Source organism: Anopheles arabiensis, chromosome 2 (assembly GCF_016920715.1).
Source record: "Anopheles arabiensis isolate DONGOLA chromosome 2, AaraD3, whole genome shotgun sequence".
NCBI classification, from domain to species: domain Eukaryota; kingdom Metazoa; phylum Arthropoda; class Insecta; order Diptera; family Culicidae; genus Anopheles; species Anopheles arabiensis.
In genome coordinates, this window is record NC_053517.1 from 38,085,304 (window position 1) to 38,106,105 (window position 20,802).

Sequence of the window (20,802 nt, forward strand, 5' to 3'; positions counted from 1 at the left end):
TATCTTGGCAGTCCGAACGAATCTGACTTGCCACGGTCGGAATTGGTTTTATTTATACTCAATGGGTTTCGAAATATTGGTTTTGGAATGTGTTTTGTCCTAATTAAAGGTTATTGATATGAAGTACAATTCATACATTGTATTGGAGTGAGGTGTCTGTCAATTTGTACCTATGCTGCGCTTTTAGTGTTTTTACAAAGGTTCTGGAAAGTTTCAACTATTATAGCCAAAGAACGAGTGCGTTCGTCGATCTTTACCTACACTGCGCTTTTAGCAATAAGTTGCTATGCGTTCTCTGTTTGTCCACTTTGCTGCAGTAACGCTTGAATTGCTTATGTTGCGCGTTTCGGTTGTTTTCGATAAATGTCTCAATGGTTTTTTCTATGGATGGTATGGTCTAGGTATGTTGCTATGGTGTGGATTGATTTGCAGATGTAATATAATGAATGTGTTGCAATAATGTGATTTGGCTTTCCGCAGTGTGTTACAATGTGTCTATAGCTGATAGTGTGTATTATAATAAGTTCTGTATAACAGATATGCTACAGTTGTATTTTCTCCATTTATATACAATATTTATTCGCTCACATTCTTAAATAAATAAGCAAATGCTTTTTCACAGTCCCTGCTTATATTACAAGCCCTATGCTTCAAACGATCCAAAACAAACCGACCTACACTCATGAGAGTATTGTAAACGTAAACAACGAATGTGCGCGCGCATCGCGAAGAGAGTGATTCAATGTTATTTTTTCTCTTCTCGAACGAATGCTGCTACCACTCGCCTTTGTCCATGAGATTTACAATGTCGACAGGCCAACATAAAACCCTGCCACCGAGCGGGTCCGCGCGGTAGTTTTGCTCGCATGTCCGACGCGACTAGATCGTAGCTCGGTGAACAACGCAGTATCGCTTTCAGTAAATTATTGATAAGGTTTTGGGTGCGTTTGTCTGTGTGAAGCAGTGAAGTGACGGTAGGGCATAAGGACTGCGATAAGATAAGCCCTACATTATTCCAGAACAAAACCAAACACTCCATCGTGATCGTTTGTGTTTGGTGATTCGGTTCGCATTCGCTCTTCAGAGTCACTGTAAGCTTATCGTGCTTGGAGCAGCAGTTGTGTACCAGTAAAGCTTCTAGAAATTGCCCGACCATGAGGAACCGTCTGATCGATCAGGTAAGCAGTTTGCAATCGTGAATTCTTGCCCCGTGATCTTGCACACAACCAATGAGCACCATTCAGGCACCTAAAATTAGAAAACCGTGTGCAATTTAACGGACAACACCGGTCCGCGGGACCGTGCCGTGGAGAACGGTTTCGGTGGCCAGCGCAACAGGATTGCGCAGGAATTAAAGTTTGAACACCCGCGCGTGCAAAGGAGACGACCATTCGGGGTTGGCGGGGTTTTGCGTATTTCAGTGCGGAAATGTAAATGTTAAACGTGTTTGCCGAATCTTAACACGTGTAAACCACTCGAGCTCATCGGTGTAGGTAAGGATGGCGTTGATACACAACAACGTATCCCAAAACATTCCACCACTTTCGGCACGTCAGATGGACGTGCTAAAATTAGGCGTTTTCGTGTCACCGCAGACTGCTACGAGTCTTTTCACTTTTCACACTCTACCTTGAGCGTTGAGGCGACCTCTCAAACACCCGCCAGTGGCCAGCTTCCAGTGACATAACTGCCAAATCCGTTCTTCGCAATTGCTTCAATCTGTGTTTGTGTCAAACCGGGCCGAGCAAGACAGACAGACAGACAACAAAGCAACGCGGCAAAGTGGATTTCCTTTTTTGGATGACCGAATCACTGGGCGTGACCGTATAAGGAAAACCCAACTATAGTACCACCGCATCCCGCCGCTTCGGACAGCTCCGCTCGCCGTCCCTGCGGTGTTCGGGTTGGCGGTGTAATAATAATTGAATTTTAATGAACTTACCTTGCCAACACACCACGCGCGCCTGCCATTACCTGTCGCACGCTGTGCCGCTAACGGTTTCCGGCGCTTTCGCCATCCGGCAATGGATCCGTACTGGGCCGAGGCCGCCTTAACGCATTAAACCGTTGTGTGGCTTTCCCAAAACTAACAGAAAGAGAGAGAGAGAAAGAAGGATAAAAAAAAACAAACACACACACAGTGTTGCGAGAGATTTTTCCACGCCGCAACCGGTCAAGAAAAATCAGATCAGATGGGCTACAACAAAAGCAATAAAACGTGAACAAACACACGCGCACGCACAGAGCCAGATTTTCATCATCAATGGCCATTGGCCGGCACCGGACGCCAATGAGTCAATGAGATGGCTCAGTCGTCGCCTGCCTTTCATCCCACCCTTTTCATCTCGGTCGGTGTGAAGAGAAGCGTGCAGGTGAAAATATATTTCCTTCGCACCATATGTGTGCATTTTCACGCACTTGCACGCGCGCCGCACCGTTTCGTGCCGGTCGCCGCCGTACCCGGTGGTTTATGCGCACGCATTCGCATTCCTTTCCTATGCCCGGCATACGGCAGCGCGCGCGCGTTCACACACTAACACCCGCGAGGGGTGTTGTTGTGGGGCGATCTTGTTAGAAAACCGGGCAAGCAAGTGGGTGTGTGGGCAGTGGGATTTGTCCATGATTCACTCTATTTATTTGAATGCCAGCGGTGTGGGGTGGATAGTGGCCAGAAGCATCTGGTCGGTGGGTCGACGGATTCAACCATTGCCGGGGCTTGTTGGTGTATTGAGCAATAGGGTGGAAATCATTAACGATCGGCTTGAGGAAGTGTTATTTTCCGTCCACTTGTTCACATTCAGGGTGGCATGATGAAACACCATCTTCACCTCCACTTAGGGTGTATTGGAGCAAATAGTTAAAGACGTGCCAAACCGACAGTGGGTAGGGTGTGAGGGTGTGTGTTCTTGACAATTTATTCTACTTAAGCGGTGGGTGTTCTACGCTTGCGACTTGATCTTCAAGCACATCCTGCCAAAATGTAGATTGTCAGTGACAGCTTTAAAGGGCATCTGTTTGTACTAAACCGATCAAGCTGATCGTATCTATTTAAAACAAAATTTATATGTGAACACGTGAGATAAGTTTGCGTGAGATAAGTTCTAAAACCAATTGAATATGGTCGAATAAACAGCTATTCATGTTATTGCTCTTAGCGAGTTTAAAATGACCTTTTGAGCATTGTAAATCAACCAATAACATATTTATTATCCAAATGTTGATATAATGTTTCATATCTTAGGTTTTTTTCTAGGGTCATTTCTTGTTTTTATTGGTCAGACCAAAATTTACGACCGCTTTTTTTAATCTTTTGAACTTTTTAAAACCGTGATCTGTTACCAATGAATCGTTAAATTCGGATTAAAAGGTCTTTAAGGGTCATAGAACGAACCAAATTGCAAATAACCAATTTGACTATACTCATTACTATTTTTTTATAGTTAAAATCCAATGAATAATCCGCGTATTTGCGGAACGTGACATACAATCTACGTCACGAACTTGGACGCTTCTTCAGCAAACCAAAATCAGTTAACCGATTACTAACGATTCGTCAATTTAGCACATTACCTCAACCAAACAACCGCAACAACAACAACAACTGCAACACTGCACACTCAGTCACATTCTTTCGCGATTGCTCACACAACCACACTGTATGACACACAAACACACACACAAATATAATACACAAAACGAACATCTTCCCTTCGCTGTTCGCGCTGGCCGTGTACAAAAAAGGCAAACCAAGCAACATCCTGTAGAGAGCGATGACGATAAGTCACTTTCGGCTCCTCCGCACGGTATTTCGAGTGGCGGGTGAGTTTTTAATTATAACACAAAATATTATCCGCATACTGCGGTGTCCCCGCCGCAATGCAACTCCGCACCCCGCCAGCATGATGCAATGCGCCGAAAATCCACTCGAAAAGTGCAATGCAAACGGCGTCCACCGCCAACTCCGGAAAGAAGCAAAGTAACAAACACGCACACACACACTCAAGCACGCACTTTGCGTTCGAAACTAACGACGCGAAACGGCGTCCTCTGGCGAGGGTGATGGTGGTGGTGGCAGTGGTTTGGGCGATCGCCGTGGTGATCGTGAAATAAGAGGATTTTTGTTATTTTTAACCCAACCGCGAGCGTCGCCGTTTTGGTTCGAGAAGAGAGCGTGGTTACTCTTCTTAGGACAGCGTCCTGCCCTGTCCCTGCGTGAGGGTGAATGGTTGCCTCATGTTTTGTGGTCGTGTTGCGCTTGTTTGTCATTACTTTGACCGAGTGGTTTCTCAGTGCGCGATCTCGGATGCGTCACCCCACCCGCTCGCTCGTACCCATCGTGAAAGAACACACTTTTATCTCACGCGACCGATGAGTAATTTCGAAAACAGGCAAAATGCACCGCACGTGACACACCAATCGGGTGGAATGTTTGTGATAATTTCTTTATCTTTCTCCCTTCCTTCCCGTACAGATCCGTGAGGATGGTTTCGCCGTGATCGATGACTTTCTGACACCGGACGAGGTGCAGGAACTGTTGCAAGTTGGCCAGAATCTACACAAGGACGCACCGAAGGAGGAGCGCAAAGTGTTCAGCGCCAAGTCGGACAGCAAATCGGCCCAGAGTCGGGAGCAGTACTTTCTCGAAAGTGCCGACAAGGTGCGCTACTTCTTCGAGGAAGGTGCGGTCGGTGAAAACGGTGAACTGCTGGTTGATCCGGCAATCGCACTGAACAAGGTGGGCCACGCACTGCACACCGAACATCCGGCCTTCGAGGAGGTTACGTTCTCGAACCGGGTGAAGGAGGTGTGCTGGCAGCTGGGCTTTCGCCGGCCGGCCGTAGCGCAGAGTATGTACATCTTTAAGAATCCGGGCATTGGCGGGGAGGTTAAATCCCATCAGGACGCCACGTACCTGTACACGGAACCGAGCACCACAATCGGATTCTGGATACCGCTGGAGGATGCAACGCTACAGAACGGGTGTCTACACTTCATCAAGGGTTCACACAAAAGTGGAGTCCATCGTCGGTAAGTGGTGGTGGTTGCTGTAACGTTTTGTTAGGTTCTTGCGCGGGAACTCAGTTGCAGCCAGTACGGTCCTACTTTTCCTTTGCTTACAGGGTTCTCATAGCCAATTCGATATTGTAAACTAGTTATCGGTTCTCGTCAAATGTGACTTTGGCGTCGTAAACCCTCAATTACTGCGTTTTTTAGTTCCAAATCAATAAAACCCTCACACTTGACAATGACTGTTACATACATCATACTAACACCAGAATAGAGTTGACTTGGACGCATTGAGGGTTTACGACGCCAAAGTCACAGTTGACGAAACCCAATAACTAGTTTACAATATCGAAAACCCTGTATCTTCATTGGATTCCATGTCAGGTACCACTCCAACGCCTTTCGTTGAATGTTATGGCATAATGTAAATGAATATCTTCTAGATCTAGGCAAGTTGCAATACTGTTTTTGTACTCAACTCAGCCGATTGTGTGATGATTGAGCCTTAGGTATTCTTGATCTTCGCCTTTGGTGTGACAATCGTAATTAGTTAAGGCCCGCTTAATCCATTCAAGGTGTGAGTGATAGGCCTTTTTCTTTGTGATCAAGAAAATAAGTAATTTTTTTTATGATAAATTCAAACTTTACTTATAAACAGTCATTGATTCAAGAATATTTAATTTTTTTATGTATTGCTGTCGATCATATTCCAATAATCACTTTCATTACAAGGACACTTTCCTTTTTAAGCTAAATTTCATGAAGTGGGTTTCAATCCTGCTATTTGAACGGTGAAGTTGGTGATCTATGCACCGATCACCACGATCTTGCACTCTAAAATATAGAACTTCCCATAGAGAGGTATTCCCGCACCAAAGCCTAGTATTAAGTCTAGAGAGCCTATGTAGAATGAGTTTATTATGCCTAGAAAGAAGATTATTAGTAGTTATTAGTACTAAGTGTTGTGCAAACCGTTATTCAATGTTGTTTTTTTCTCTTCGCCCTCCCAGATGGATTCGCAACCCGGACAAGGGCGCGGACGAGCTGCTAGTCTACGATCGGCCGGCACCACTCTACCCGCAATCCAATTTTGTCGCCGTGCCGGTAAAGGCTGGTTCGTGCGTCCTCATCCACAGCCAGGCCGTACACCGCAGCGATGCGAACAAGTCGGACCGTAGCCGGCATGCGTACACCTTCCATGTGATCGAAACCGAAGACTGTGAATATTCCAAAGAGAACTGGCTGCAACCGGCCGAGGATCACCCGTTTCCGGTGCTGTACGAACGGAAATAAGGAAAAATGACCGCCGCAATACCAAACAGTGCAACAATGCAAACGATCGATTCCAGCTGGCGACGATCGTTTTAGAGTTTAAGATGTTACTGTTCCTGCTCTACTCTGAAGCTCAGGTGGAATGAATTGTCTCTCTTTGTGTGTCTACGGTATATGTAAATCTGTGTGCTTGTGTTTGTATAGTTACTTTTTCCTACCCTACGGCCCCCTATACCGCCTACACTCCACAACTTGGTTTCCAACACCCTTTCCTCCGTGCCATAGATGTTTATTTACACTTGGGCGTGCGCGATCGGGCTCTCCGGGATTCCTTTGTTTTACTCGCTTTGAGGCGGCTTATATTAGAGCTCCTATCCACGATCAGCCTGATCGCAAAACGCAGAAGAAAAAAAACTCAAAGAAAAGGTAACTGCACCGGTATAAAGTACGTAGCAAAAAGGTGAATAAAACAACTATTAAATTGCTAATTACATCAACTGTTGGTTCTCTCTCGTGAAGTTTTCCCTTGTACGCCCCTTTCGAACGGAATGCCATGGTCACGAATCGGTTGCGATCGGTGATCACTGAAGAGGAAAGAACTACAAAGCAGCAATTTTTCATACCGGGCAAACACTTTTTCCCTTTTTTTCAGTGATAGATAGAGCCATTCGGTTAAATTGATCGGAGCCATAAGATGGTAGGAGCATGATTGTTATGATTTATTTAGTGCCGCGTTATTGAGTGGGCTAAGTGGCCACTCAAACAGTGGAATTTCCAATGGCTTGTCCGTTATTTCATTGCTTTTAGTTCGTAAATATCGCCCCGCTTCTGACGCAGGATCGGTATCTGCTGCTTAATCTCGCCGCACATCTTGAGATCGATGTCGGTGATGAGCAATTCTTGCTCCTCCTTTGCCCGACACAGCACCCGACCCCAGGGATCGCACATCAACGAATAGCCGTACGCTACGTACTCGGTCGTTGGGTCGCGGGCCGGCGATACCAGCGCCACAAACATCTGATTGTCTAAAGCTCTCGCGCGCCCCAGCAGATCCCAGTGCAGCGGTCCCGTATACGGATCGAACGCGGACGGGAAGATCATCATATCACAGCCCAGCTGTCGGTAGCAAGCCGCCAGCTCGGGGAACCGCTTGTCCCAACAAATGCCAAGCCCAATCTTCAGCGATCCGATCGAGAACGTTGCCAACCGATCGCCTGCGGTCAGTGCGGCCGACTCCTGGAAGGTACACCGCCCCGGAATGTCCATATCGAACAGATGCAGCTTCCTGTACTTGCACAGCAGTTCACCCTTGGGACCAAACACGGGACAGGTGTTGTACAGCCTGGTGCCCTCGCGCTCCGGATATGTACCACCGACCAGATAGACGCCGAGTTCCGCCGCCACCTTCGCCAGCGCTTGGCTCGTTTCACCGCGTGGAATTTCCTCGGCATGCCGCCCAAACTCGGCCGTACTGTACGGGGAGTTGAAACACTCAGGTAGAATGATCAACCGTGCACCGCGATCCTTCGCTTGCCGAATCTGGCTGATCGCATTAGCAATGCACTCCTGCTTCGTCGGACGACCGTACAACTGCACCAAAGCTACGCGTAATGTGGACATCTTTGCCTATGATCGGACCAGCTGGAAGGTTCCCGAGCAACTACCGATCAGCCACTGGGGATGGTTTATATACACAGACGACCCCCTGGAAGAATCGACCCAAACAGGCTTCAACGATATCGAACCGGCCTGTTCCAAGGTTGCAGTAATTTTGCTAACGTGTTAACAAACGCGATGCACGCTGGCGCAAAGGTTGGGCGAGGTTGCACATTATGATAAGCGGTACGGCGATCGATGACGATCGATTCCGGGAAGCATATGCAATTAAGAAAAGGGATTAATCCGCTTGCTCGTTATCGCGTGAAAACTGATACGAGAACAAAATATGCACACCAATAAGCTGACAATGAAGCTGTCTGTGAGGAAATTTAATGAAATCGTACTACCAAATTCTGATGCGAAAAATGTAAATATTTACTAACAATTTACTTTTTTTAAATCGATACTATAATTCTACTACTTCAGATTGTGTGCCTACCCATCAGGCGCAATCGTGTATAATGACGCTAACGATCTTCAACAGCTAAACATCGCATTGTTTATCAAAATGTCGATCACCATTCGTACACTAGCCGTATCAGTAAAGCATCAGTAAAAGAAGAGGTGCTTCTGTTGCAGTTCAGTGAGGCATTGGGGTTTTATTTTAAATTACTATTGTAGAAAGCTGTTAGCAAACATAACTATGCTCAAGATGAAACAAGATGAAGGATCATCATTTATTTTGATAGGAAGACGATGAAAGAAGACATCGAATCTACTTGCTCGCGATCACCGAAAACATGGAATATTCATAGGTAGATTGAACTCCCTTTTTTAACTATTAGCCAATAAAATTTGTATTTTTTTATCTTTAAAAGATACTCATCTTACATTATTATAAAACTACATACGTAAAACATTTAGCAGGTATCATTTTTGAATTATTTAATTTTAATAATACTTAAACGACAAGACAATTAAACCACTTTCCTCGCACTAGTGCCGATCGATAGAACTGAAACCGTTCAATATTCTTGTCTGCACAGAACAATCAATCATGCCTTTGACATTTCGCCTGCCATCTTTAACCGTCCGCTTCCCTAATTTGCATCTTCATCATCCCATCGCAGGCACGACCATCATCACCTCGCTCTCGCTTATCGATAGAGAGCACGGCAATAAACAGCTGCAGCCGTTTCATCGTGCGTAACGTCAAAACAAATCTCAGCTCTATACGCCCGGTCACCCGGTCGCCGTATGGTTTCCGGGGGTCAAACCAGCCAAAGCTGATAGCGTGTGCCGTCCTGGGATCCATGCGATCGTAACCCGCGAACGAACAGATGTTGGTAGTGTTCCTGGCGTGCAAGCTGCACCGTTATTAGTTCGGGAACGCACTTGACCGTGAGAGGCCGTCCAGAGTGGCAGCAGTCGTGTGTGTGTGTGTGTGGTGTACCGAAAAGTGCAGTCACTCGATCGATCAATAGCAGCGCAGAGAGTGTAGCCACCAAGATGACGATCAAGATCGCGCTCATACAGTTGCGGGTGGTAGATTCCAAGGAGAAAAACCTTAAAAATGCCATCGATCTGATACGCATCGCGAAGAAGGAAAAGGACGCAAATGTGGTCGTGCTGCCGGAGTGCTTTAATGCGCCGTACACCGCAGATACGTTGCTGAACGTGGCGGAGGAAATTCCAGCCGGCGAGACATGCCGCGCACTTTCGAATGCTGCGCGCGATTTCGGCGTACACGTCGTCGGTGGATCGATAGTGGAGTCGTGCAGTGGACGGCTGTACAACACCTGTACCGTCTGGGGCCCGGAAGGTGACCTGGTGGCAACATATCGAAAGGTGCGCCCAAAACACCCAAAAAACAAACGTCCACAACAACGCAGAGCTTTAATTTGTGTATGATCTTTCGGTGGATTTCCCCCCCATCCTACAGGTGCACCTGTGCGATTCGAGCCTAAGCGGAAAGATGACCGTGGCCGAGACGAAGCTGTTTACCGCGGGCAGCAAGTATGCCACCTTTACCGTCGGCGAAACGCGCATCGGCCTCGGCATCTGTTGGGATATGCGGTTTGCCGAGTTTGCCACCGCCTACCGTACGATGGGCTGCGATCTACTGATCTACCCGGCGGTCTGTGATGTACCGACGGGCGAGCAGCACTGGGAGCTGCTGGCGAAGGCGCGAGCCCTGGACAATCAGGCGTTTGTGGCGTTTTGCTCCCCGGCACGGGATACGCACGCGAAACTGATCCCGTACGGGCATTCGCTGGTGGTCGATCCGTGGGGCCGCATCATTCAACGGGCGACCGAATTTCAGGAGATCGTTGTGGCGGATCTGGTACTGAAGGAGCTGACCGACGTGCGCAAGCGGATACCGGTGTTCGAGCAGAAGCGCACCGATCTGTACGACCTGAAGGTTGGCTGCTCGTAATGTCGGACGCGTAATTTCCCGAACATTGTGTTTGTGATTGCGAATCACGCCACACGACACGAACGGCCAGAAGATCCTATATGTATGTGTGTATGTGTGTATGTGTTTTTGCTTCTAATTTAAAGATCAGCCATTTGGTTGTTGTGTGGTATGGAACGCACCCAGGTTTTTTTTTTTTTGTTGTAAAAGTCAAATGTGAAACAATCTTTTCGATGCTTTTATTGCTACTTTTTCGTTTTACTGATAATGAATAAAAACATTTTTACGCTTCTACTTGAGATGCAGTGTGTAATCAGAGATGGAAGTTATATTCAAAAGAAGAGAATGAGCGGGAAAACGTAATCACACGCGGCTCATGAGTGATTATTCGCCTTGTATTGCAATACAGCATGCCAGATTATAACAGGTGATCGCAAAGGCATTGTTCTACTGATTTTTTACTGTCTTCAATCCGTTCATATTGAGAAACAGCTACCGATGCAATATGTAAAATCAAAAATTTCCTGAGTACTAAAAGGATAGTCGTACGTAGACTATCGCTGTGTTCACTATCAGAAACAAAGAAATAAATAACAAAATTCCCTCAAAATTAATGCTGGCTGAAATTTGCAACAACATATTCTAATTGGACTGTAATTGGAACGACAAACTCAGAATAATATGATAATCATCACAGCTACGACAGAAGAAACAAATTTGCTAGTATCTCGTATGCAGCCGTCTTTTCGTAATCTCTTTAGGTAATGCTTAAATCCGCCTCTTTCAACGCAGCAAATTGCTGGCGGAACGTGCATTGATTCCCATCCGAATCGTTCCACCTGTTGCTACTTTCCGAACTGCCCAATTGTGTGGTAAACATAAGACTAAAAGGATAATGTAATGGGTCGCTGATAGTCTAATGGAGTTTCGTGCTACAATCGTCAAGTGTTTTAACCTAGAGACAAGGGTAGTGACTCCGGAAAGTAGGTGCAACACTCCAAGGTCAGGTTAAAGATAACCGACCCATGATTTCGATGATTCTGACCGAACGGCTTCTGGTGGAACCATGGGTTTAAATTAAACGGAATCGGAGTTACGATTTTTGGAAGCAGTTCGGAGCTATGGGTATCCAACTTTGAGTCAATTGGGCTCATTTGCCTCTTTTTCCCCATACCCTGTATCACGTGAACTGCGAATGAGTACCAAATGTAATAAGTAATAACGAGGTCCACTCGGATCACTCGATCATCTTCTATCATTTACAGGAGAAGTCACTACAGTAGAGGTGTTTACTAGTAAACCAAATATGGAACTGCTTTCACACTATTGTCGACGAATATAGGCTGAATTGAAAGAGTGGGTTTCCCTGCTATTTGATTCATTGGGATTATTTTGATCGATCTGACCAGCTCTAATCTAATCGCTTGGTCTTTTCTGATCTATACGAGCATTCCGATAATTCTGACACAATCGACGGAACCTACTAGGTTCGACCTTTTTAACCCAGTTCCAATCGTTTCGCTTAAAAAAACGGATCTAGTTCCGACAGAACCTACTAGATTCGACATTTTGAACCTAGTTCCGATCGTTCCAATGAAGGAACGGAACAGACCCACTAGATGCACTATTTTACACCCCGAACAAAAGAATAGAAAAAAGAGCAAATCACCGCACAGCTTCATAGCTGGCCATGGTAGTGAGTCATATAAGCGCTCTTATTAGACGCTGTACAACTGTGGTCGACATCGTATGTCGACATTTTGTTGAACGGGTTCTGGTGTTGATAACGCCTCCGATGTGTATGTCAACATGTAAAGTTTTAAAAACAGCTGATGAGTGTATCTCAGTGGTTAGTTGTATCGAATTTAGTGGACCGCAATATTTCAGTTGCAAAGAACCCCGCAGTGTCTAGCAAAGCGAACCATAAACTGTACCATTTCTTCTCTGTGTGTAGCTAATATCACGCTTAATAACAAATAAACTTTTAAAACTTTAAATTCCAGTTCTCTGTGCTCAAACTGCTGACCCGGAAAGTTTGTGCAATTTATCCCAACCTTCAGCGCACTGCGTAAATGAACAGGATGGCACGCGGTAAGACCAACGACACCGCATCGTACCGCAAACCGATTGCGCAGAAGTAACGCTTCCCTTCTTTGCTGCCCTCTTTTTACAGCCGGTTTCCGAATTGCTCTGCTTCAGCTAAAAGTCGGAGCCGACAAGGCACAAAACATCGAAAACGCGCTGGCCAAAATACGCTCCGCCGTGGCGGACAAGGGTGCTCGCGTGGTAGCGCTACCCGAATGTTTCAACTCCCCGTACGGTACGCAACACTTTCCGGCGTACGCGGAAGAGATACCGTCCGGTGAGACGAGCCGCAGCCTGGCGGCAATCGCGAAAGAGCTCGGCATCTATCTGATCGGCGGTACAATTCCGGAAAAATGCCGCATGGACAGTAAGCTGTACAACACCTGTACCGTGTGGTCGCCGGAAGGGTCCCTGCTGGCGACGTACCGCAAAATCCATCTGTTCGATATCAACATTCCGGGTGGGATTACGTTCCGCGAGTCGGACGTCCTGACCGGCGGCAGCACACTGGCGACGGTGGCCATCGACGGGGCGAAGGTTGGCCTTGGCATCTGCTACGACATGCGGTTCGACGAGCTGGCAAGGCTGTACCGCAATCAGGGCTGCGATATGTTGATCTATCCGGGCGCGTTCAACATGAAGACGGGCCCGCTGCACTGGGAGCTGTTGGCGCGGGGCCGTGCGAACGATACGCAATCGTACGTGGCGACCATTTCGCCGGCACGCGACCCAGCCGCCGGGTACGTTGCCTGGGGCCATTCGATGGTGGTTGACCCGTGGGCCAAGGTCGTCGCCGAGGCGAACGAGGAGGAAGCGACTGTTGTCGCCGATGTGAATCTCCAGACGGTGGATGAAGTACGGGCACAGATTCCAATATTTAGCCAGCGGCGCACTGACCTGTACGCGACGAACGCACTGGAGCAGTAGTGCTTTGAATGCCATATTGTAAAAAAAAACCTTGTTGAAAATATACAGACATGTTTTATGCATTTTTTAAACCTAACATACGATGGTTGCGGTTTGATAGCGGTTGCGATACTGCTAAATCTAGATTTAAAGCAACATTCTATCACTATTCCTCACTTTATCACGAAGGGAGATAAAGAAAACCGCACATAGATATGATGGTGTGTTATTTTACCCTGGCTGATAACGATTCAACCACGCAAGTGCTATTTGTGGAATCAATATTGCTAGCATCCGGACACATCATCAACCATGCAGCTTACAGTGATACGACACTTCCAAAACGTTTTGATTTTCCTATTGGTTCTGAATTTGACCCTACATTGCGATGCAAGCTGCAGCTTTGGATTGGGAGAACGAGTCTCTGGTAAGTGAAATTGAACATCAGCCACACCACGACACAGATAAATCCGCTCTTCTCAGCCCGTTTTTTCGAACAACGTTAAGGTGAGCGATTGCTGCACACTATAACCATTACGAAAGGACCCTATGAGCTTGATCAAATGATCGAGATGAACCTTGACTACCGTGTAAGTCCGCTGCAGAACGAGGAAATCACCTTCATACAGCTCGACGGCACCGCCGATGGGGCTGTTCCGCTCTCATAAGCAACAGTGTGGACCGTACAAAGCAACTGCTCGGAACAGTTCAAAGTGCCCGTCCGGTAAAAGATTTCACCCTCACGGTGGCCATCCACGGTATTGTGAGAATAAACGCACAGTAAACGCAGCAACTGAAGGTATGAGAGAAGGGGCTTTATTTCCGCATCCGACGTACATTTAAACGAAATATTCCATGTTAAACTCAACCACCGAGCAGGGTGTGGTGAGCTCGAACGCTTGCAGCACCGTTGGGTGCAGCACACCAATGCGCCCGATGGCCGCCCCCTTGTACAGCACGCTGGCGCAGCGCCCCGGGAAGTAGGCCGGATCGTCGCACGCCTGCAGATAGTAACCGGTCTGCCTATCCCACGGCACCTCGAGCAGCTGCATCACGCGATCCAACAGCCCGTGCACCACCTCAAAGCCGGCCGTTTTGTTGCAGTTGATGGCGCACACGCGCCGCTCATTCTTGGCGCCCACCTCCGACTTGCTGTCCGCCAGCACCACGTCCGATACCTCGAACAGTTTCAGGGGCAGTGGCATTTTACGATTGGCGGCCAGCGTTTTCAGCAGACCCGGTATCAGCGTAGTACGCACCACCTGAAACTCGAGCGTCTTCGGGTTGGCGATGTGCACCGCCGGGATTTGATCGATCTGTGCATTCATCTTGGTCGCGATGTCGTCCCGCGAGCAGAGCGTAAAGGTCAGCCCCTCCGTGAAGCCGGCCTGCGCGATCTGTTCGCGCAGCTGCTCGGTCAGCTTGTTCAGCGGGTACTGCTTCGCGATGTGCATCTTGGCCGGCAGCGTCTTCGGGATGCGGTTGTACCCGTACCCGATCGCAACGTCCTCGTAGATGTCGCACGCGTGCAGGATGTCGTGCCGGGTGGGCGGCACTTCCACCTCGAGCGTGTCCGGGGCGGTCTGCTTGGTCGGCAGCAGCCGGTTCAACAGGTACGCCATCTTTTCGGCCGATTCGTTCAGCCCGATGTATGCGTTCGTTTCGGCAACGGAGATCGTTTCCTTGCGGAAGGCCAGATCCGGGTACTGTTTCGTTTCACCGCTGGCCGACACCACCTCACAGTACTCGACCGTGAACTGTTTCGCGCAGTGCGTAGAGAACATGCAGACCAGCGTGTCGAGGACGATGCGCGCCTTGGTCAGATCCGTCGCCGTACACTCGATGAACACGTTCTTCGTTTGGAGCGTAATTTTCGAATGATCCCCGTTAATGATCGGGGGAAGGGATAGTACCACCCCGTTCGCGTCGTAAATTACCGGATAGACCGGCGAGTCGCGGATGATGGGCAGGTACGTCTTGAGCTGGGCGTGCGTCGAGTAAAATTCCATCAGTTCTTCGCCGGTCATCGCCTTTTCCTGATTCAGCGGCACGAAACGAATGTCCTTCGGGGGTTTCGCATCGAACGTGAACGGTCCCTGCAGCTTATCCAGATCATGCGTTCCGATGGCGACGAGTGTACGCTTGCGGCAAATGTTTTGATGCAGCTTGTCCTGCAAATCGATGAAGCTGTCGTACGAATCCTTGGTGAAGGTGATATCGCGCAGAACGGCCGCTACCGCAAACGGTCGAATCTGAGCAGTTGCCTTCGTGACGATCAACTTCTGCGGCGCGGCCCCCTTGCCGACTGGGCCGACCTTAGTGAAACGGGGGAATTTTATCCTAAAAGCAACGACAAATGATCAGCTTTACAGTCGTATCGCACGCAATATACGCAACATTGAAATCTTACTTTCCCATAAACACCTGCAGCCCCATCACGAGCCCTTCCAGGCAGAGCAGATCATACCGGTTGGCCGGAATGTCGATACGGTAGATGATCTCCTCCGAGGCATCCTTCGCCGCCTCTACCAGACCCTGTTCCTTGGTAATCATCTGCTTCTCCGTCGTCACCTCGTCCAGCTCGAGGCCAAACTCGAAGCAAAACTTTTGAAACTCATCATCAGCTGGAAAGGAAAGCGAACCCGGGCACCCGGCGGCAGAGCGTTAATACCCATGCAGCACACCACGTTTAAGCTGATCTGGCGAAGCCGAATTACTAACTGTATGTTTTGCCGAGTGCCTTAAACAGCAGATCACGTTTTACGCCGACGGTAGGCATTTTCAGGTAATAGACGCAGAGCGATGAGCTGGCGAATTTAACTTTTTAGCAGCAAGGCCTGGATATCTGCACCGAAAGGATATTTGTTATTGCCAACACACCGAAAGAATTCGCCGATGTTGGAGAGAAACGTCAAAAAGCCGCAACATGTTGACCAGAGTGACCAGAAATACCGATTTATCTGTATTCCTACCGATTTTTTATATGCCTACCGATTCACAGATGACCGCCCTAAAACTACCGATTTTCCATTTATCCTACCGAAAATCACAGATATTTGATTTTTCAGCCGTTTAAGCTTAATCTGTGGCGCTTGGGATACTGTTTCAAGGATTGCTAACCTCATTTGTTACTTATCGCGCTGATGCACGTTTGTTTGCCTGGCACTTTTTATTTTTATCCGTTAAAATGTAATGTTCATAATAAGTAGAAAATGTCAGTTGCGTGGATTCCGAGAATTTCTCGTCAAAGAAAATCATTTAAATTTGAATTTGAATCTCGCTGTCGGCGGTTAAAGCTTACCCGACAGAGCGTTTCTACATACACCGTGACTGCAGCTGAGAGATGGCTGTGAGAGAATTGCCATAAACTGCCAATTTTTTTTCTCAGCTTCATCGTTCTTTGCATGCCGAGGAGATTTCTCTCATCGAAAATGCTGTCAGTCGCTGTCAATGCATGCTGTCAGATATTTTCTCAGGTGCTTTCTCGGTGTATTTAGAAACGCTCACAGACAAAGAGAATGAAATTTTCAGGCGAGGGGTAAGTATACTTCTATAGAAACACACGGTGGGGGTCCGGCCCAAGATCGGATCCGAAGTCCGTTGTTTTGGGCTAAAAATTAAAAATGGCGGATGGGGTGCTACCACGGAAAGAATGCGCTCTATTGCATGTCTTTAAAATGCACGAGGCGCTCTCACTGAAAAGAACGCTCGCTCGCGCTGTTTCATTGTATTTTCCTCATATCCCTTCCTTTCCGTTTCTTTCGGCTTGCGCTGCGCTGAATTGGTACCCCACTTGATTCCAGCGAGTTGCGCTGCGCTGGACTGAAACCCCCTCCCGCTCGTTTCTTTCTTAGCGCGCTGTGCGCTTCCCTTCATACGGACTTGGTGTACCCGAATCAAAAGAAAAACTTTAACACATTAAACTTGGTTTATAAGGCTGGAAATAGACGAACCGAGATCGTCGCGGTACCGCGAATTTCGCGCCTTGTTTATAACAGTTGTAGAACAGTTGAGCTGTCAAATCTTCCGCGCCTCCAATCGCGCCTGCTGTTTCGCAGAGATACCCAACTTCGGTATTGCTGAGATTTTCGCGGTAGCGCGAACCGATTATTTTACTTTTCTGGCGGATTTGTGTGAAAACTCGTGTCGAGAAATGAGTTTTGTATTTTATTTTGCATAAACTATGTGAAATAAATAATTTGATTCGCAAATTGATAGAAAAATATTTCTTCTAGGCACATTCAATCGTCACCAGACCTCGGATGGTTCCATACACGAACCGCGATTATCTCGCCTATCTGTCAGATTTTATAACTTAATTGGCAGCTCAAGTCATACGCGATTTTCGCGGTACCGCGATGATCTCGGTTCGTCTATTTCCAGCCTAAATATTTTATCACTTTTATTGCAAATAAAAGCACATTTCAATTCATAGCTTCACACAATCTTGCTTCAAACCACATACATTATTTATAAAAGACGCACACTTTTTCATTCTCTTTGCTAGTAGGGAAAAAGAAATTAATCCGTAAAATAATTGATAAAATTTAAATGGGTGCGTTCTCAACAGTGCTCCTGCCGAAATCTGCCAATATAATCTGGCCACACTGGTCCGCAGATCAGGCGAGCTTTTTGGCGGCCACCGTCGCAAAACCGTCGCAAAACGTCAAAACCGGCGTCGCTTGTACTGCAAACCGACGTCGCCAGCGAACGAAACTCGCAACGATTTCGAGGCGCTGGCGACGGTCGTTTTTGACGTTTTGCGACGGTTATTGACCTTTCGAGCGAGCTTTTGCCCTGCGGGCCAGTGTGGCCAGATTATATTGGCAGATTTCGGCAGTAGCTCTGTTGAAAACGCAACCATTTAACCAAAGTGAGTGTATATATCAGGTGGGCTTATGGTGTTCTTTCTCACCAATACAGGCGGTCCCCGAGATACACGGTACCTCTTATACGCGGATTCGGAGATACGCGGTTTTCCAAATTTGACAGTTCTTTGAGCAAATTGTACTGATTTGACACATCAATTGAGAAATACCAAATAATTTCCGTATTGATCGAATGTGAAATACCATTTCAAAAGGTTTTAAACTATTCAATTCAGTAGAAACATATCAAATAATTAATTTGGTGGTTAAAATCATCCCCTACTTGCAAAATTGCATGACAATTAGTGATATTTTGGCTGGAAATCACGAGATTCGACTTACGCGGAAATTCGAGATACGCGGTATATTGCGGCCGTTTTCGGTCCTCATTAACCGTGTATCTCGGGGACCGCCTGTACATCGACACACAATTTGACGGTTTGTTCCATAACAAAATCTAGTATGCCTTGAAGTTTAAACAAAATCTCGCAGAAATTGTATGTGGTTTTGCTCAGGCGTAGCACAAAGAAAGAAGCCAAAATAACCTACGCGACGGCCAGTTCTTTAATTAAAATGATGATCTGAAGATTACTGGAAAACAACAACATAGTTCCCTAGCAAAATCTGATATATAGGAAACGATTATTGAATCCGTTCAGTCAGCGAGCAAAGAGAAGTGTACCAAGCGAACCAAATATGAATTTATACTAAAAGTGAGGAATTTATCAGAGTGCCAGTGCATATTTCCTTTGCTCCTGTTCAACAGACCATCGAAATATCTCAAATATCGAGTAAAATTGTGAAAATTTTGGATAAAGTTAGTAGTGAGTCCATAAAAACATCATCAAAGCATCCAGTTTGTTATGGATCTAGCTGTCAAACCAGGGTTTCTTCCTATTTTCGTTTTTAGACGTCAAATTGCACTGAATAAGCCCACCTGATATATCAACTCACTTTGCATTTAACCTTTCCCAAGCGCCACAGATTAAGCTTAAACGACTGGAAAATTGAATATCCATAGAAAAAAAATGAAAGCTCCACAGCTTCATTGGTTTGATCAAAAGATGGCGTTTTAAAACTGATTATTATATTGCTATCCTTTTCTTGCAATGTGTTTCGACAAGTTTCATCTTATCATGACCTATATAGCCTTCTAACTTTCCAAGCAAAAATCTATATGAATGCTCGTGTGGTCAGATACGTGGGTATCAACACCAACGACCATTATTCAAATCTCACTTGCTTCAGTGCTGGTGGTTTCCGTTGGAGTTTAGTATTTAAACAATCGTATCGCCGTTCTAGTTCTAGCGATGCATAACTTCAATGCGAAACCTTACAACAGTACAGAGGAAATGAGAAAGCCCTCCTCCAAGCGATGAAGCTCAACTAGTTGGGGTATCCCACCAACAGAGAGCGCCACCAGCTTTTTGCTATTTTTAAAATGCATGAGTCGTTTGCCGTCTGCTAAACGAAGTCTTTCTATATTCCGTTTAGGTAGAGAACTTGAGTCGTTTAGAAGCCGTTTAGTGGTCGTTTAGTGGATTTGTGGCACTTGGGTTGTTTCCATGACCAAAAATACACCCCCATCTTTATGACCACCTACCCGGGTAGGTCATACATTTTGTATGAGAAATTGCTCTTTTGCGTGGTATAACTTCATATTTTCAAGGAAGCTTGAAGTCAGGTGTATCTTGGGGACCGCCTGTATATGAAAAATAATTTGGAAAATTCCTATGTTTTAATACTGGAGAGAACATAGTTTTATGCAGCTTTCCTGAAAATTTGAAGTTGTTTCAATTATTAAAACAGAAGATATGATCAATTTACCATCCAGAAATTAAAACTCCCATACAACATGTATGACCTACCCGGGTAGGTGGTCATAGAATTGAGGGTGTATTTTTGGTCATAGAAACGAAGGTTAAATGGTTGCGTTTTCAACAGAGCTACTGCCGAAATCTGCCAATATAATCTGGCCACACTGGCCCGCAGGGCAAAAGCTCGCTCGAAAGGTCAATAACCGTCGCAAAACGTCAAAAACGACCGTCGCCAGCGCCTCGAAATCGTTGCGAGTTTCGCTCGCTGGCGACGTCGGTTTGCAGTACATGCGACGCCGGTTTTGACGTTTTGCGACGGTTTTGCGACGGTGGCCGCCAAAAAGCTCGCCTTGCCCTGTGGGCAAAGTGACCAGAAATACCGATGTATATATGTATCTAATATCTACCGATGTTTGAAGGAGAAAATCTCAATTTTTTATCATTGAACTATACAACTCAGCCAAACAATCAAATCAGTGTAAATAATCCAGCGAAAATCAAATGACAGCACGTACGATAAAATCGTATCCGATGGAGCACTGCAGCGGCTCTAAGGTCGCGTGGAGGCCCGAGAAAAAGAACTTGCCACCATTGAGAAGAAAATGTGCATCTTAGTCTTTCTTTGGCTTAGAATTCCTAGTACAATTTTCAGATCAACACTCCAGAAAGACTTTCATTTGTGTAACCGCTGAACCAAATCTAATCCATATCCTAGGTAAAGGATGCATATTCTTTTGAAATGGAACTTTCATCTTGCGCATTAGTAACCCCTCCCCTTCATCCTTTTAACACTACTTTCGCTTTCACTTCTTTTAACTCGAGTTAAGTTTCG

The 20,802-nt window shown here is 46.5% G+C and overlaps 5 protein-coding genes across 6 annotated transcripts; 3 read left to right on the forward strand and 2 right to left on the reverse strand.

Annotated features, from left to right (window-relative positions):
• The first annotated feature begins 840 nt into the window (after positions 1 to 840).
• On the forward strand, positions 841 to 6,776 carry LOC120894841 (phytanoyl-CoA dioxygenase domain-containing protein 1). Its single transcript, XM_040297689.1, has 3 exons — positions 841 to 1,178; positions 4,472 to 5,028; positions 6,018 to 6,776. Exons 1-3 carry the CDS (start codon positions 1,155 to 1,157, stop codon positions 6,298 to 6,300), a joined length of 864 nt encoding a protein of 287 aa, XP_040153623.1. The 5' UTR covers positions 841 to 1,154; the 3' UTR covers positions 6,301 to 6,776.
• Positions 6,777 to 6,974: 198 nt separating this feature from the next.
• Positions 6,975 to 7,952, reverse strand: LOC120894842 (omega-amidase NIT2-like). Its single transcript, XM_040297690.1, has one exon. It carries the CDS (start codon positions 7,897 to 7,899, stop codon positions 7,069 to 7,071), a length of 831 nt encoding a protein of 276 aa, XP_040153624.1. The 5' UTR covers positions 7,900 to 7,952; the 3' UTR covers positions 6,975 to 7,068.
• Positions 7,953 to 9,016: 1,064 nt separating this feature from the next.
• Positions 9,017 to 10,607, forward strand: LOC120896211 (omega-amidase NIT2-like). The gene is made up of 2 exons (XM_040300175.1): positions 9,017 to 9,726; positions 9,821 to 10,607. The coding sequence occupies exons 1-2, from the start codon at positions 9,388 to 9,390 to the stop codon at positions 10,313 to 10,315; spliced, it is 834 nt and encodes a 277-aa protein (XP_040156109.1). The 5' UTR covers positions 9,017 to 9,387; the 3' UTR covers positions 10,316 to 10,607.
• Positions 10,608 to 12,093: 1,486 nt separating this feature from the next.
• LOC120897203 (omega-amidase NIT2-like) lies at positions 12,094 to 13,382 on the forward strand. Of its 2 annotated transcripts, none has more exons than XM_040301879.1 (3): positions 12,094 to 12,224; positions 12,298 to 12,385; positions 12,468 to 13,382. In XM_040301879.1, exons 2-3 carry the CDS (start codon positions 12,367 to 12,369, stop codon positions 13,304 to 13,306), a joined length of 858 nt encoding a protein of 285 aa, XP_040157813.1. In that variant the 5' UTR covers positions 12,094 to 12,224; positions 12,298 to 12,366; the 3' UTR covers positions 13,307 to 13,382. The 2 variants fall into 2 exon arrangements, with proteins under 2 accessions (XP_040157813.1, XP_040157812.1); XM_040301878.1 differs by having other exon boundaries at positions 12,097 to 12,240.
• A 697-nt stretch (positions 13,383 to 14,079) lies between these two features.
• LOC120896249 (phenylalanine--tRNA ligase beta subunit) lies at positions 14,080 to 16,192 on the reverse strand. Its single transcript, XM_040300234.1, has 3 exons — positions 16,007 to 16,192; positions 15,696 to 15,909; positions 14,080 to 15,625 (listed from the first exon to the last, which is right to left on the reverse strand). Exons 1-3 carry the CDS (start codon positions 16,062 to 16,064, stop codon positions 14,125 to 14,127), a joined length of 1,773 nt encoding a protein of 590 aa, XP_040156168.1. The 5' UTR covers positions 16,065 to 16,192; the 3' UTR covers positions 14,080 to 14,124.
• Positions 16,193 to 20,802: the final 4,610 nt, after the last annotated feature.

Excerpts from the sequence above, each read along its gene's own strand:
- LOC120894841 (XM_040297689.1), top strand. The coding sequence starts at position 1,155 with ATGAGGAACCGTCTGATCGATCAG. Across the intron at positions 1,179-4,471 it reads GGAACCGTCTGATCGATCAG|ATCCGTGAGGATGGTTTCGC; the intron begins GTAAGCAGTTTG and ends CTTCCCGTACAG. Across the intron at positions 5,029-6,017 it reads AAAAGTGGAGTCCATCGTCG|ATGGATTCGCAACCCGGACA; the intron begins GTAAGTGGTGGT and ends TCGCCCTCCCAG.
- LOC120894842 (XM_040297690.1), bottom strand. The coding sequence starts at position 7,899 with ATGTCCACATTACGCGTAGCTTTGGTGCAGTTGTACGGTCGTCCGACG.
- LOC120896211 (XM_040300175.1), top strand. The coding sequence starts at position 9,388 with ATGACGATCAAGATCGCGCTCATACAGTTGCGGGTGGTAGATTCCAAG. Across the intron at positions 9,727-9,820 it reads TGGTGGCAACATATCGAAAG|GTGCACCTGTGCGATTCGAG; the intron begins GTGCGCCCAAAA and ends CCCATCCTACAG.
- LOC120896249 (XM_040300234.1), bottom strand. The coding sequence starts at position 16,064 with ATGCCTACCGTCGGCGTAAAACGTGATCTGCTGTTTAAGGCACTCGGC. Across the intron at positions 15,910-16,006 it reads GGCACTCGGCAAAACATACA|CTGATGATGAGTTTCAAAAG; the intron begins GTTAGTAATTCG and ends TTTCCTTTCCAG. Across the intron at positions 15,626-15,695 it reads CTGCAGGTGTTTATGGGAAA|GATAAAATTCCCCCGTTTCA; the intron begins GTAAGATTTCAA and ends CGTTGCTTTTAG.